Source organism: Aythya ferina (genome assembly GCF_964211825.1).
Source record: "Aythya ferina genome assembly, chromosome: 1".
Taxonomy (NCBI): Eukaryota; Metazoa; Chordata; class Aves; order Anseriformes; family Anatidae; genus Aythya; species Aythya ferina.
This window is the reverse complement of record NC_140296.1, coordinates 164113436-164130832: the sequence shown is the minus strand read 5'-3', so window position 1 is coordinate 164130832 and position 17397 is coordinate 164113436. Positions and strand designations below refer to the sequence as shown.

Genomic DNA, 17397 nt, shown 5'->3' with positions numbered 1-17397 from the left:
TATAGTGACTTCCCAGTAAACACCACGCTGTTTGATATCACTAGGATATGCTACCATCCTATGAGTGAAAGAAGTCAGTGAGCCGGTGAAAAGCCACCGCCTCACACGAACAGAAAATTCATCCAGTCATTGGCTCGTTCTCTTGGAGCATCAAACAAATCCTAAGCTTTTATTTTTAAAAGCTTTTGTGGTCTTCCTCTTGCTGGGCCAGTTCAGAAGGTCATCGCTGAAGGCAGAACTGATGAAGGCAAATAAACCAAAAAGCAGCAGATAGTAGTGTCTCTCTGTCCTTTTAAACAAATCAAGTTCGCACAAAACAAAAGGAGACAAGGTTAAAATGAAGTTTATTAGTTTTTTTGGTTTTTTTTTAAGCTTTTTTTATATAAAACTGTTTGTGAAACAGCTATTTTATTCCCATGGCAGAGTGACCCCTGAAAGATGCACTAACCCCTTTCTTAAGGCCTTAATAAGAAAAAATTCAGAATTTTTTGTTGTTGTTCCTTAAACCCAAAAGTTTTACAATTCACATAATTTACAAGAACAAACAAAAAAAACAAAACAAAACCACATAGTGTAGCCTGTTACACTGACATTCCCTCTTCTCTTTTGGAAAAGCAAAACGTAAAATAAAAAAGGGCTAAGTGGATATTCTGAACAGTTTGAAAGCACGCTGACTCCACCAACGTTCAGACTTCCCTTCCATTTCCCCAAGCTGGCAGGTAAACCACGTCTTCTGCCTGCCTTCAGAGCTGAAGGCAGCCTCTGGGAATGATCTGGGGGTGCATGCTGTTGCCACAGAGGACAGCTGCTCCTTTCCCCAACATGGCACCGATGTTTCCACACATACAAGGTTAAGTTTGTTCGCATGATCTAAGCAAGCAGCAGCTACCTCTTCCTTCGTGAGCCACGACCTAGGAGTCTTCGGATGTTTTTCAAGCTTCCACTGTTAACGTATAGTGTTTCTTAAAACTCTAACCTCCCTACCCCACATACACAAAGTACAAACACCCCATCACCTGCATCCATCCAAGCCTTCCTCCCACACCCTACAATTTATCCTGTGATTTGTTTACCTTTTAAAATTGAATTTCCTTGGATGTTGTGAGAAAGAAAGCGAGAGGAAGGGAGACAAATCCAGTCCGGAGTACTCCCAGTTCCACTGTTCTTTCCTGCAAAATGTAAGGCTCCGCGAGCCTTGCATTGATTTCGGATTTAATATTTAACTTCAGCTACGGATTTGTTTTTTTAATTTATCTGGGTTTTTGTTAATTTTAATCAAAAAGCATCAAAAGGGATAGCGCACCTTTCATTTAAAACAAAGTCTTTCGAGACTAAAAAATAGATCTTTATATATATATATATTTATCCCTCCCTCTTTAGTTCCCCCCACCTGTTTCCTTTTTCCCCCTCCCCTTCCCACTGTCACTATGGAGATTGTGTCCATGGAAACAGCTGGTTCGGACTCCTTGGTCGGATTCGGTGATGCCATCGGTCTTGAGTGTGATGTAAGAATTGATGAAGGAAGTGCTGGCGTTGGCAGGCACGTCGAGAGGGGGCATGGCTGCACAGTGGGAGAGATTCCATTCACTCACGAATGTCCACCGCTTTTTTTATCTCAACAGCCTAACCTGAAAAACAAAGCGACACCGGTGATGTGTTGGGAGGCTTCGCTTCCTCGGTCCTCCAGTGCTCCCCCCGCGCTTTGGGGAAACGCACCGGGCAGCCTGCTGCTGCAGCAACACCCAGGTCTCGAGGTTTGGGGGCTAAAAATGGACGCAAGCACAATGGTGAAGAGTTCATAAAAGCAAATCCATGTAACGACAAGTAGGAGCTTAACAGCCAGCAGAAAATGAATTAAGCCTGGCTACGGAGGAGCCCAGAGGGCAGAGCTGCCTGCACCCTGACCAAGCAGATAATGACACTGGTCTCAGCACCAGACGAGTCTGGGCACAGGAACCGAGCTCCTGAAATGGCTGGATTTCACAAGCTAAAGGTAGAGCTATGGCTATACTAATTGCTGATCAAGTAATACCCATTTGTGTTGCCTAATGGCCAGGCTGTGGTGGCAAAAGTTCATGGAAGGACTACACTCGTGATGCCTTTCCAGACACATGTGGGAACGTCCCAGTGCTTGGCATGCTCATTCTCCTGTCCAGACGCTCTGAGGAGACAAAATGAACTCCAGGAGTTCACTACGCTGGTGGAGGTGTAGTTCAAAAGAGAAACTGCAGACAAAGTTAAAATTTCATTTCTCTAAGCCACAGTTCTCATTCTTAATCTGCACAGCCAAGAAAGCAAAGCTTGAAATAATATATTCCTTTCTTCCCTTCTCCCGCAACACAAGCGAGGCCCAGAAGCAATGCATTTATTTAGTAAGTTAACCCTTTGATGCAACTTGGATAAATCCCTCCCCACCAGCCAGTGGGATTGGGTAAAGAAAAGCTCCCGACGCAAGAGGCACATCTGGAAAGCCGTTGATAGCATTTGGGGTGTGCCTGTGAGCAAGGTAACACCCCTGATCACTCAGAGCAGGCAATTAAACTCCAGGAGTCCTCGGTGTGATACAGAAGGCAGTGCCCCTCTGATTAGCAGCACACCAGTTAGATCACATCGCAGCAAGCTACCTCTTGGCTGCAAACATCCCCTCCTACGGGGGTGCCAGGCTCCGAGCGAAGAGTCGGGCAAGGAGGTAGGAAAACAGACGGGTGAGCCGTGGAGTTACAGCTCGAGGGGAACGGGGGGAGGCTCCTAGGCAGTTCAGGCAGCTGACCTGTGTGGTGCTCATTACCGTGCAACTGCGAGCCCGCACTGAAGGAGTGTCAAGGCCGTGTTGCTGTCTCTGGCTCCTGTACAAGTGCTGCTTGCCCATGCCTGGAATCCATCCAGAGCATTAGGCACTGGCTCCGGGAGAAAGCAGGCTCACCACACAGAGTCCTTCCCCGTTCCTGGACGGGATCCAGAGCACCAGACTCACTCTCACAGTCACTCTCCAGATCTGGAGTTGATCCAAATGTTCTGGAGGCAACTGGCTCAGGGAGAAAGAAGCAACAAACAGAGACAGCATACACTGACTTGCCTGGAAGTGATCCAACACGCAGGATTTTTCCTAACTTGCCGGGCCGAGGAGCGAAGCAAGACGAAACAGCCCAACAGCTGACTGCCCCTTCCAGCTTTGCACTAAGGCCTGCGCAGCGGCAGCTGCTGTTCCACCAGGACAACAGCAGAAGTCCTCTAAACTTAGTTAATTACCCCCATAATGCAGCAACCCTTTTTTTTTTAAAGAACAGGGCCTTTCGGATTTGCGTGGTTTTTGTTTTGCGATACGAGGTCAGGCTGGACAACTTCATCTCTAAAATACTCTCAGCCCCAAAGGAGGGGGCTAAACAGGACCTTCAGGTGAGAACCACCCGAGGCAAAAGCAGAATTGGGAAGAAATGATGCCTTCGAGAGATGCCTAGAGCACACAGCTAACATGGTGCTGAGATTCCACAGCCTGCAAGGTCTTAAGCCAATACATTGCTGCTGTATATATAAAAATTTAGTGCTGGAAAGTGATGCAGTAAACAGAGCTGCATAAAGGTCTCTGGGACATACTAATAGTCACAAACTCCTTATTAAAAAGCCTACAGAAATCATCCCTGAGAAGACAATTCCTCATCTTCCGTAGTGTTAAAGAGCTGCACCTGATGCACTGTCTGTAAGGCTGCCATCCTGTTTAAGCATTATAAACCACACTGGCTTTTACACTTAAAGAGAAAAGCTTAAAAGAATCCCGACGTCCCTTCCATAGAAGGAAAAAGTTACTCGAATAATAAACTTTGACGTTTAATGCTGTTTGCATGGTAACTGTTTTAACAACACTCCAAAACCAAGAACAAATACCGTTACAAATAAAATCACAGAAAACAGACCCAGGCCAATGCAGCAGTCACTCTACAAAGTGTTTATAGGAAACACTAGCTGTCTTCTGCACTATACCAAAAACCAGAATTCTCCAGTTCATCCCTCATCTTTCATAGAAAACACCATTAAAAGCCCTTCACAGGTACTTAGTTGGGAAACAAGCAAGATTATAAGGCAAAGGAGGTGGCTGGGAAGTGAGGAAATGGTGCTGAGGGAAAGGGACCACAGTAATCAGCTCGGACAGCAGGCATGAAAGAGCAACTTCAGCTGCAGTGTTGCAAGAAAAAGAGAAACGACTGCCTGGAGTAAGAAATGCACCTGAGCACTGAAATGAAGTCTGGAGACTTTATTGGGCTACAGTTAATGGGTAAATGTGGCAACAGGACCTAATTTGAAACCACTTAATTCGTTTAGACCCCCCTGTCGCCACCAAATGGCAATGAACTCGACGGAAATGAAGTAAGAAATCCCTTCCTCATCATATTCCCCAGCGCTGATTCCCACCTCTGTGCTGCTCCCTCCTTGTGCCAGGGAATTCGCCCAGCCACACAGCAAACCAGGTTAGGACAAGGGCCTAATCATGGCAAAACTTAATTTCAGACAAATCGAGTTTCTGACCAGGTTCACACGTGGCTGTACGAACATTTGTGCTCGGCAAAGGGGGAGGCAGGAGGAAGGAGGGAGCTGGGGCTCGAGAGCAGAAGTGCTGCCTTCTGCAGCGCTGCAGTTGCCTGTGACTTAAGGAAAAACCCTTCAAATCCTTATGGGCATGATCAGGGCACTACAAAAGGAGATTTCTGCCACTGGTTTAGCTGGGGGAGTAATCAAGCAGTTGCAACAGCTAACAAGCTTTGTCTCTCACCACTAAACAGAAGGAACTGCTGCAGAAATACAACCAAATTCAAGCCACTAGCCTGAACAGTCTGGTAGCAGGACAAAAAGGAAACACAAATTAGTAATTACAGATTTTCTGCATGTACACAAGATCACCTTGTTATCTCATAGCAGCGGGGAAGAGCACTGCAGGTAAGGAGCCACAGGAGAAGGCAGGTGGAAACTGGAAACTCTCCCCAACTCACCTGTGCTTGCTTTTATTTCCATTCCCAGGAGTACACTTCCCCCCTCACCCCCGCTCCGACTGCTCTGTGCTGAGGCTGCCTTTCACCATCTTGTTCTGCAAGGAGGGAAGAGAGCAAGGAAGGAGGGGCTGACGAACCAGCAAGCCAAAAGGAGGAGGAAAAAGAAAACAAGGGAGAAAAGGAAGACAGGGGTAGGGAAAGTGAACATACAGAAAGTGAGAGAGAGAAAGAGAAGTCAGTATTGAAACCAGACACAGATTTTCAGACAGAGTTTTCCCTGTGACAAAAGCAGGCAATTTTGCAAAAGTAAAGAGGTTGGGATACGAAAGCCTGGTTAAGAAACACAGAATTTAACACAAAAAAAGTAGACCAAACTTAGCAACATCACGTGTAACTACCCCGCAGATGGCTTAAGAAAACCTAAGAGTGCGGTGCCCCCGAAAGGAGAGGTGTCCCATCCCCTCTCTGCCCCCCTCTGTGCCTCTGCATCCTCAGCAGTCCTCCCGCAGCAGCACTCGCTGCGCTGCAGACACCCAGCTGGCTGGGGCTGCCAGCGGAAGCCGAACCCTTCCGAAGATGATTAGTTTTCAGACAGCATTCTCCCCGTGATAAAAGCTGCTGTTTTGCAAAAGTAGCACATTCAGGACATGGATGGTTGAAGCATCAATGCTGACAGAAGGAAATGGGGAAGCTCGCTGGGGAGCGCAGGGGAAGGCAGGAGCAGTCCCTCCGGACTTCGCCTGCCTCTGCCTCGAGTGTTAAGCGCAGTTAATGAGGCACGGAGCACCTTTGCTCTCCAGGAGCCACTTATTATGATGAGGTGTATTTACCGACGTGAGGCACGGACTAAAAAAAGGGTAAGAAGCGCTATACTGGGGGACTTAGTGAGTGTCAGTGGATTTATGAAGTTAGCTCCTCCACCCATTAACTACAGAACAGAGGAGTGAGACATTAGACAGCTACTAATTAGCTACTGATGTTAAGCTGTTGCTCCCTAACAGCCTGGTTTTAAACGGTCTAATCTAAAATCTCTTCTCCTTTCAGTTGCTCATGCTCGTAGCTTGCAAAAAAAAATGGGTGTAATTTGTTTCCCAGTCATCCTAGAGCAATGGTTTTCAGCCTTGCTGTTCCAGCCTCCCAGCCGGCTGGAACTCCCCACTCCAGTGACTGCAATGGAAGGAGCACGGCGATGCTATATCCTGCCCTGCAGAAGAATTTGCAGCAAACCAGCAATGAGTAGTGAACCACAGAGCAAGGGCAGAGTCACAAGCAGGCAACAAAAAGCCCTGCTTGACTGCAAATGATTTGTGTATTTACTAAGCAAAAGCCACCAAAGTTCAGTGTCAAAGGCTGCTGATGTTGAACTTCTATTTTTGAAGCGACACAGCAAGTGTGCAGCGGGGTAGTTTCACATAAAATTCACAACTTTTATTGCCTCGTGAAGTACCTTAATCAACCTATTTGGCAGTGTTCCCCCTCTCGCCCCCTCCAAGATTACTTCAGAAATCATTGTGCCTCTTCAGCATCTTTTCCAAGAGGTTGGGTTCCATAAAACAGTCGTTTCCTTTCATGGTTCGGGTACCATCCGAGCGAATACTAATATACAGCAGTGCTGACCCAAGCCAGCCATGAAAAGCTTTAGAACCATCTTTCACTGTAATACTTCAGGCAGAGGGCAGCAAAAATAAAACAGCCTTCATAGATGCAACCTTCTTACTCTCTTTAGGCAAGTATCCAAAGCTGGGAAGAGGGTGGCACTTCTGGAGTTGCATTCCACAGTAAGGGGAGCTCACCCCTTCCCTTTTTGTTAGGCAAGAAGTGCAGGCTCATGCAACATTAATGCATCAGTTTAAGCTTGCTGTGAATTTTCAACATCCTCTCCACAGTTTTACAGAGTAAGTGATTTTCTTTTGTATGACGGAAAGTAGGCCAGGTCTGGATCACTGACTCAATGCCCCCAGAATCTTCCAGTGCATTTTAAATACATCTACATAAATGCATCATATTGTGGTGAAACATCTAGAAAGGAACATGAGACTAATTCTTGTGTGTTTACAAAAGACAGATTAAAGATAATCTGTGAAGACAAAAAACCACCAGATGTCAGTCTAATTCTAGGCAGAGAAGAGATCTGCAGACAAGAACTAAATGAAAACTAATCCCTGCTAGAGAGCAACAGAATTACTCCCTATTATCATTTATTCTTCCAGCATGTGCCATCCACACTCTCACACAATTTACGTTGTACCCAACTGGCCACAAGAACACCATTTTCCTGGATACTAGAGATGCAACCTCCCTTATGGGCTGTGGATTGGGGGAGTGGGAGTGGGAGGCATGAAGGTGGATGGATGTTCCCAGCCCTGTATCACACTGCTTATAGGCACAAGAGAGTCTGTTCTGTCTGTCTTGCCTCCGCTTTCCACCCAGAGCAATGAACTCCAGCTCCTAGCACCACTGCATTTGCAGGCTCCAGGGACATTCAGTGAAGCATGCCCAAACCCTAGGCAGAAGCAGCATGCTGAATCCATCACCAAAGCCAGGAAACAGTGGGTCTTTTGGAGAGCCAAGGATCTACAGAAGAGCTGAACGTATATTGTAGGCTGAATGGTAGGACTCAGCCGAGTTACTACCAATTTACTAGGACAATGTGTTTCAGGTTCATGACTACAGCAGTTCACAACGTTTCCATGAGCTACTCTTCTTTTTGCATCCTCAGTAAATCCATGAAAAAACCCACACCACAGCTTGCAACGCAGCACTTGAACAGAGGCAGTGAGCAGCGTACTGATTCTATCACAGAAGACAGGAAATGAAGCTGGGTTTTCTAAAGAGTCATCAAGGATCTAAAGAACAACTGAGCAGATACAGCAAAAAACTTCATTTATCTTCTTAAACTCTCTGCATTCTTCTCAAGTCGGTGTTTGCCCCCAGAACATACCACAAGCACACATCACAGAAGAATTCATCTAAAAGCATCTCTGACTACAGATGTTATCCGGGTATGAAATTACTGAAGCAAATTTAGATACCAGAAGAGGGCAGCAAAAAAGCAGGTCTAATACAGGAGAAGATTCTTACCTTGTGCTTGGGGCACCTCACTGAGAAATTCTCTTCGTTTAGTAAACAATCTAGGGGAGGAGAAGACAGCAATTTATTACATTTTTAATATATATAAAAAAAACAACTTGAATAATACATCGCATGTTAGTCTTGCTTCTCAGGTATACATTTTTATTTTATACATTTATACATTTTATTTTAAACATTTTTTTAAGGAATACTGTCTTACTAGCAGGTTTGTCCGACACCCCCACAGTTTTAGCAAATAAAATTCCTAAACCTCCCAAGTGACAACGTCACCTGGATGACCAAGCCAAGTCCAAGCATCCCCAGTCTCCCCACTCCTCTGCATCGCCGAGAGGAATCACAACAGCAACTCTACAAATCCTGTACCCCAACCCCCTTCACCTACTCCAGCCTTCCTTGCTACAGCACAAGGAAGACGGGCACCTTGATCCGATCTGAACAGACGATCCCTGCTTCATACTTGGTAGGAAAATCGTTGCCTTTCATGCTTACCCCAAGGCCCTGCCAACATGGGGGCAGAAGGGGAGTGTGTCTCTAGCTATGCGTGTATATGACAGTTTATTTGCAATCCCAAATCCCGGTGATCAGTTTACACTTTGACACTATCCCTGGTAGTCAGGTCACTCACGCTGCTCTTGGATCTGCTTCCACGATTCGTGTATGTGAAGCCTCTATGATCTAAGAAATAGCTTAATTAATGATTTAAACTTATTACGGAAATGGGGCACCTATGCAGAAGCACTTGTTTAGGAAGGAATTATGCAGTACAGTATCCCACGGAGCATTTCTTCACGGGCAGAGACAGTTCAGGTATTGCCTCCCCTCTCACCCTCGTGCTCAGATATCTCCAAGAGCTGCAGGGACAGCAGCAGTGCTGTCCGACTGCCTCTCACCCTGCAGCTTCCAGGTTGCCTGTACTTCACCCTCACAGCCAGGTCAAGGAGCAGCAGCACCCTGCCAAGGAAATTCAGCTGCCTTCCCTGGGCACCCTGAGCTGCAGAGGCACCTCTTAACTCGCCCAGACTTCTCACATCATTTTTTCTGGTTGCTTCAGGAACCAAAGGCAGGTTGACCCGACAGAGTGAGAATTCAGCAAGGTGCTTACAGCCGCCCGTCTTCTCCAACCTACCCAAAGAGTGAGCAAGGGAAGAAGCACGCTGGTAAATAAAACGTGCTAATTTAAAATGCTCTTAAGTATGTAGCATAACCAGCGCTACCTGCTGCTTCAATCTGCTGGAAGAGTTTAGCAGACAGCAGGAGACTGCAACTAAAGCTTGAGGGAAAAGCTTTCTAGACACCCAAGCTTTGGCAGAGCATCTTGCCGCTATGAAATGCTTATGTTTCAACATGAGTGCCTCTGGCCTGAATCAAAGGGAAACAGCATGCACTGGGCTAAGTTACTTGAGAGATTTTAGCAAGGAAGAGTGAAACCCTTAATCCTGCCATGGATAACGATTTCAAATGTGGTATTAGCAAATAACAGAAAAGAAGTAAAGAAAATGTGTCTCTTTATAAGGGCAGGAATCATACATTTAGACTATACATCCTGAATCACCACTGCATAATATAGCAATATAATAAAAAATATACAGAGCAGTGATCAAAAATATAAACAATATGTTAGAATAGCATTTTCTTTTTCTTTCTTGGAAATTCACCATGGGTAGTGAATGCAGTTCTCTATCTCATGCATCAGAAAGGAACAAGGATCATAAAAGGATCAGGAATGAGAGTCAGATACCTTGTACCTCACGTCTGATCTGATTATGGAGCTCTATTTCTTTGTAAGTCTGGCATTTTTGTTGCAACAACTAATAAAAGACCCAATTAATGACAATTTTTTGTTTCTCTTAAGGGACAACTGTGAAAAATAGCTCACTACAAAACCAGCTGAATAACTGAGGCAGCAGAACTTGCTCATCATTACCAAGTTGGCCTGGATTTCAGTTAGCAAGTATTTCATATCACAGATTACAATTCACCACGAAGTCATCAGACACATCGCTATGATCAGCTCATCGTGGCAGAAAGGGAAAAAGAAGAGAGGCTTGTCCTTGTTTGCACAGATTTTCTTCCATAAAGTAGTCAGGGAAAACCTAAGACATTTTTAATAGAAGCAGTTTTTCTTCTGCAAGCTTCACACTTTGTCTCACCCTCTGTGTTCTCCTTGTTACTCATCTTTAACGATACTTGTGAAGACACAGGATTTCTGCTCTCTGAAAATTCGTTTTATTTTGCTGCTAGTCTTGTCCTAATTTACTATAAAAAAAAAAAAAATTGTGTTCCTGATACTCCCTACCATAGATGCTGTGGGGGTAAGCGTGCCCCAACAGTCCGGATCTGACTCCAGGTGGGGAGGAAGAAGCAGAGGGAGCAGATACAAAATTTCAGAAAACAAAGATCCTGTTTCCATGGAGACATCCCTAGGACTAAGTTATCTTGAGATATCACAGGCTCTTCATAAATTTGGACAGACGGAAGCCAAACACAGACAACGTTAACCGCAGCCATTTCCATATAAAAATTATTTAAGTGGCACTACTCATCTTGATTTTTATGCAAATGGCTAGCAGGAGTCCTCTTGCACAGAAGCACGTCCTATATTGCCAAAGATTATTTTCTATGAAAGGAGATTAAAATGAAGGCTGACTCGGGATATACACAAGCATCCATATGTACAAACGGGAGGGTTACGGAGCCACATGCCTCGCATAGCAGCCAGTTAGCAGCAGCAGCACAAAACCTGGCTCCTCACCAGGGCCAGCACCAAGCCCAGGTCACGCCACAGGGCCTGCCTCCAGCACTGCAAGGAGCTGAAGCATTTGGAGGTATTTCACCAAAAATATAGTGCCTTTCAGCTGGGGAACAGTAGCTGTCAGAGCACTAGCTTCTAATCCACAGGAATGCAAAGGTGAAGACACATTTCGGCTCAGTGTAACTGCCTAGGAATCCGCCACGCATCTTTAGGCCCAGCTACGGCACCGTCACACTGCCAGGGCTGACAGAGTAACTCTGTCAAATGCTAAGTGCTTGTGACCTGACATATCCTAAAAAGCACTCCAGGAAGTGTTTTCTGATTTTTCTTCCTAAGGTACAAAAGAAGTCATATGTATTCTAAAGGCCTGAGAGCCCCTGTAAACGGCCGCACAAAGTTTTGAGGCCTCAGAACCAGATGCTCAGTAAAGCAAGGGGGACTCCGGCCTTCCTAGCAGGACAGGGGACTTCAAAGAAAACTACCACAGAGCTGAAGGAACTTGAGAATTATCTATATTTGATTCACTACAAGAAAGACAGCAGCACTGCATAACCAGTAAAAAGGGTTTATAGGCAGGCAGCAGAGTGAGGCAAGAGAGAAGACTGCTGATCTGCTTCTCCAGGAGGCCTGCATTTTGCTGCTTGGGCATAAATGAAAATCATGTCCTTTCCCATACAGCTTTCTTATTTCTTTTATACAGATTTACTGGAAGAGCAGCTATAGATTAGGACAGCTTGATTATTCCCATAGATAAAAACAACTGCAAGCAAGGTCTTTACTGTCATACCAGCAGACTGAGATTTTCAATGCTGAGAATCTGCTTCAAGCTGGGCTCTCTTGTTTGTTTTGGTTGAAACCTCTGGCTAAAGCAGTCTAACCATTTCCTTCAAACTCTCTTGGAAAAAGTTATTCTGCCCATGTCAAACATCCCAGCAAACTTTGTCTGACAGTCTCTAACAAACTCTAATCTGCAACAGGATCTGAAGTTTAGCTACGGCATTCTCTTGCCAACTTAACACAAAGTCAGCAAACACAACCCTCTACAAGGAGGTAAAGGGATTTTGATCTGCATGCCCTCAGGAGAGGTTTTGTAGATTTCAGTAGTTAAATCCCCAAAAATTCCACCCGATGTGCTTTTGACTGGGGACAGACCGGTCTTTTCTGTAAATGAACCTGTGGCCTCAGATGCAGGCACCAGAACCCAAAGCTGTGAGGTTGTCAGGGCCTCCTGAGGCCAGTGCAGCCTGAAGGAAGGAGGCAACCATTTCAAAACCGTGAGGCACTAGTCCAGAAGGCAAAAAGGCTAATGGTAAGGGAAATCTGGGGCAGGAGAAAGAGTGGAGCACTCGCCTAGGAGAAGTTAGGAGCAGGGATGAGTGGAAACAGAAGTACGCGATCGAGGAGGGGAAGAGAGGGGAGAGGAGAAAGCCAGAAGTCCTTGTTCTCAGTAAATCATACTGTTCCTGGACCGAAACCAGAGTTCCACAAGTTTTACCATTCCTCTGCTATTCTTTAAGTATGCTGGTGAAACTCACAGCCAAAGTATCCTGTCTCCATGCAGCTCCAGCCCACCAAGTGGCTTGCGATTTATTCCTGCCATATTACTCAAAGCAGGGAAATTAGCTTGGAATGGTGCCCTCTGACAGATGGCCACATGACAATGCGATGTCTCATGACAAAATTTCAAGTACAAGAAAACGAAGCAAGCATAGCCTTGGAACCTGAATACAAAAAGCTACTCCAAAAAAAAAAAAAAACTACCTCAGAGGTTGCAATGTCGAGACAAATGTTAGGAAATGACAAATTTAATGTAGCCCACTTCAATGTATCAAATGGTAGACATATTATACTACGTTTAACATGGATTTAATACAGATTTAATAGTAGGGATTTAAGAGTATGACTGTACACTATTTTTTCCATGGAACACTGCCTCTTCTGTGCATGACACAGAACTGCTCTTGGGAATCAGTCATGATTGTTCAGTAAATTTGTCATCTGGAGGATCCTACTGCATTTGCTGAAGTGGAGTAGATTTAATGAGGAAGGTATTATCTGAAGAAAAAGGACAATATCTTAAGTTTGATACCTGTATTTAGAACAAAGAAAATGCTACATACTATACATAAAAATTCAAATTAAGCACCTTGAACTATTGGGTACATTCTCTATAATTCATTTTGCGTTTTCATGGCATTGAAAAGGCCATGTCAGAAACCAGAAGCAAACTACTAAATGCAGTATGAATGCAAATATGATGATTCTCTATCTCAGATGTACAAGCCTGTTAACGTTCACAGAACTCTTTGGCATGATGGACATGAACATTAGAGAATTCCCCAGCTCTACTTTCAGAACTGAGAAAGAATCTTATGTGGTAAATTAAATACAGAGTTACACAAACAGCGAGGATAACGTAATGTTCATTAATTGAGTTCCCCTTCAACCTATGAGCTAAGGTAGAGCCCTATGGAAAAATAAATCTTTAATGAGGTGATCACTATCTTATAAGATACATTCCTAAGATAACAACATTAAACTTGCAAGGACAGCCTTATTTCTGGCATTTTTGAATGTGATTTTTTGCAACCTCAATAATGTTTCTTTAACGTTGTATTTCATGTAAAATCAAGACTTCTCCATCTCTATTGTGGGAATAGTAGTATTCCACTGCTATATTAATTGCATTAAATACACTTCTATTGGAATAAAATGTGCTCCATTAGGGTGGGATTTCACAGCCAGAAGTGTAATGTAGTCATTCAGCAGTGATCATACCTACTTTGTTTCGTATCTACTAACATTTGAAAAACAGCATAAAAAAAAATAGATAGAGCTACTGTGGAAGTGGGATAACAAACAGGAAGCTTGCAATTATATGGCAGACAAGAGATGCAATCTTGAATCCTTACTTCCTTGATACTAATGTATGATAGTGAGATGCACAGTACTGGAATATTGGGACAGTATTCATTCTAAAATTCTAAAACTCCTCCTCTAAACACTGAATAAAAGTAGCAAATTCAGCAAGTGCAAACCATCCAAGCTGTTAGCTTACACAGTAAGTAAAAATTGGACCTACTGAACAGACTGGCTGAAATGCTTGTAAGGAAGGGGGAGAAGGAAGGCTGTGCTGCAAGTGGTACTGAAGTTTCTACAAACATTTTGCACTTGAAGTCACTATAATGCCTATCTATACAAGTCTAACTCTGAAAGAGGGGAAATGTCTTTCTGGTTGCTTGCATCCTCTTACAGTTTTTTTCAGCCAGTTCTCACATTGCAGCCGCTTTTTAGTTGCCGTAGCTGCATTCTGCAGAAGCAGGCTTTTTCTGCACTTTCAGGTAGATTCCTTTTCATTACGAGTTCCATCTTGTCCCAGCGCGTTACTGTACACTGTTTATCTGATGCCATTCTTCATCATTTCTATTACTGTGTTTTCATAGATAGAAATGTAGTTAGCGTGTCATTCCTTCTTACCTGCATCGATGGCACATGGGTAATGGTATCGGAAGGAGCAGCCTTTGTTGTAGCAGCCTAAGGTGGCTCCTGGTTCCTGGCAATGGGAACATTTCTGAAAGGGAAACCAAGAAACGGCAATGAAGACTGTAACGAGCTTTCCAAAAATCCCTGTTTTCCTGGGAATGTTATCAACCACATTCCAGCACAAATTTCTTGAGTAACACAATGTCAGACTGTGTCTTTACACACCACAGAAAGAAAGGCCTATTGAATAAAGGCAACATAAGCTGTTTCAAACGAAACTTTTCAGCTGTGCTTTAACCAGGCAAGATACACCAACTGTTCAAACCAACCGTTCAGAAAGAACTTGAAAACACTTCTCTCAAATCCATCTCACTGAGCCATGTCTCAGTACCTGACAATGACATCAGTGTTAAAAGTGGCAAAGAGCATTTATGAATCTACAGTAGCTTTAAAATGAAAATTAGCATGACAGCGAATGATTTAGAAGACACCATTAGCATAACAGTAATTTGGTCACATCGATTTCATTATCACCAGCGGTCCAGTTGAGTCTTTTTTCATATGTGATCAAAAAAGGTTTACATGGAGCACAGGAAGATGCCATCAAGGTAAAATACCTCACCAAATGGCACATCTCCCAACAAATGCTCGCAGTGCCAGAGACGCTCATACATTTATTTTCAAAGTAGTAAAGCTCATCTGATGAACGTGTTCAATTTCCATTACTTAGATCCCAGCATCTCAACTGGTCAATGATGGATTTGATCGTATTATCAGACAGATGTGAATGCGGCAGAATGAAAGCCACTCACCCATTTACTTCATCCCGAATGACTTTACGGGATAGGCCCACCGTATATCTCATTCAGACAGCAACTTTTTCTATTGGATGTATATGGTGAGTGATTTTCATCAGCTCACCTCAGATTCTGATGAAAGCTGATTTCTGACAGCTTGACATTTTTCAAGAAAACAAAGTCACATCTGGCAGAAGGCTGAGAGCCCACTCTGATCTATAAAGCAAAATGCAAAAGGACTACTGGCAGAAAAACATCACCTGCAGCAACTTCTTGGTTATACCTAAGAGACACAGGAACTGGGCTTTGCCGATAAATGTGACCACCACAACATATTATTACCGGTACAATTCACCTTCAGCTCAGGCTATGAAAAGTTGCCTTTGGTCACTGACTGCACACAGACAGATGACGACATGACCTAAAATCTCTCTTTCTGCTGGAACAGCTAGCGTCAAACTACATGTACCCCATCGACACTATGAGAAGTACAGCAGGCAGAACAGACGTGCTCAAGCTAGCAGCATGCCTGGCACTGCACAGAAGTGTAGTTGCTCTACCATTCCAGCAGCCTCAGATGCCAAGGTGGCCACAGGGGCTCGACCACACTTCTACACATCCTTGACGTACGTGCACGTGGCAGCAGAGGTCTGCACAAGAGACGTGGCCGATGATTATAGCCCCAGAGAAATCCCCCAGTCTGAATGAACAGGGCTTTCGTTACAGCATTGCAAAAAAGTACTAAGAATATCTGACAGTCGCTGCTCTTCCCACTCTTCTGTGCTCCGCAGACAGCGATGACTGGAGTTTGTATTTCAGTGACTGAACGAGGATGAAAGCAAAATTAGCTCCAGCCATAAACCAGGTGGCCCTCTTCAAATCAAAGCAGATGCAACTAGCAGGCAAGCTTGTGAGGCATCACTTCTCATGACACGTACAACTCCAGTCTTGAATACTGCCTTCTCTTCTCAGTTACGCCAAAGCACTTTGAGCCTGATCTTCAACATTCCCCATCGCGTCTATCTTCTAAGCAACGAACGCGTATCATGACAAACTACTGCAGTATTTTAATGTAAGGAAAGTGCCCCTGAGGCTTAGAAAGAGACACCCAGGCAGCTTATTTTTGCCTGTCAGAACACGAACGCTGGTTTCTAAACGTTAAAACAAAAAAAAGTCTAAACCAATAGTTAAATATACACCAAAACGCATGGACCTCTAGCCAAACTGCTCTGTAATTCATTCTCTCGTGGGAGTAAAACCAAGTTTCATGTATAGAAAATGTCTTTTCCTGGCTATGAAATCAACCCTAGAAGAATATTATGTACTGGCAATAGTCCCAGATTCACCTATGCCAAGTACTCACAAAGTGCAGCTTGAGGAGCTCTGAATCGGAGCTCTTTACCTGGACGCGCTATTCTCTCTTTCAGATGTGGCTGCCGAAGATTAATTATTCTAGCAGCCCAAATTGACTATTCTTTTTGAACACAGATATGAATTTCTGGTTTTGTTCCTCAGAGGCATTCCGTCCTCCCCACTTCATCCAGCCTTTGAAGTACCACCACGCTGCTGCAGCAGCAGAGGTCATTGTTCCCTGGAACACCGTGTCCTGTACGGAACAGTCAGTAAGAGCAGAAGAGCTACAACAGCGGAGATTAAACTGCAGCTGTGTCAAATATTTCTTATAACTAAAAAGGCATGTCACAAGAGCGCGCCGTGTGATACAGCCGAAAACAAAAAGACCCCCAGCAACATTTTTGACGCTTTTCCAAATGTTAATTTAGTCTTTGAACTAATTCTTTATTGCACCTAGCGTGGTTCGCCTTGCCGTTCTGAAACCTGCAGCCGAAACGCGACCGGCAGATTGGGGACTTTTAAGAGCGCCTGTAGTGCTCAGCTGAGCAGAGGCACAGAATATTTTCACTCTGGCTGCAGTTAGGACTGGCTAGGCAGGAAAAGCGGGGAGTTAAGATGCCCAAGGACGAGCATCGAGCCTTTATTTCCTTTTTTTTTTTCAACCTGCCTGACCAACTAGATTATTACCAAGGTTACCTGCAGCTACGCCCACGACAGCAATTCCCCAGTGGACTGCAATACCATCGACTGCTCAAGGCAGAGATCATCTGCTGCTGCTGGCTCCCCTGCTGCTGAACAAGTCTCCATTCTGGCAGATGCTTCTGCTTTTCACAAGCCACTGACAGTCTAATGGCCCCATTTCTTCTACCTCCTGGGACCCCCGACCATCTGCTTCTTTCAGGGGAAGCTGGGGGAACCACATACACAATAACTACTC

General features: G+C 44.4%; 1 protein-coding gene across 6 annotated transcripts in view; it reads right to left on the bottom strand.

Moving 5' to 3' along the window:
* Positions 1-327: 327 nt before the first annotated feature.
* The window catches only part of TCF20 (transcription factor 20), a 112549-nt gene continuing 95479 nt past the window's right edge, over positions 328-17397 (bottom strand). For 4 of the 6 annotated variants that reach the window (XM_084523294.1, XM_084523296.1, XM_084523295.1 and 1 more), the window contains 4 exons: positions 14305-14398; positions 8064-8113; positions 4983-5110; positions 328-1628 (listed from right to left, as the gene is read on the bottom strand). In XM_084523294.1, coding sequence (XP_084379420.1) covers positions 5027-5110; positions 8064-8113; positions 14305-14398 — 228 coding nt within the window. In that variant the 3' untranslated portion in view covers positions 328-1628; positions 4983-5026. The remainder of the gene's footprint in view (positions 1629-4982; positions 5111-8063; positions 8114-14304; positions 14399-17397) is intronic. The other 2 variants (XM_084523297.1, XM_084523298.1) reach the window with 2 other exon arrangements.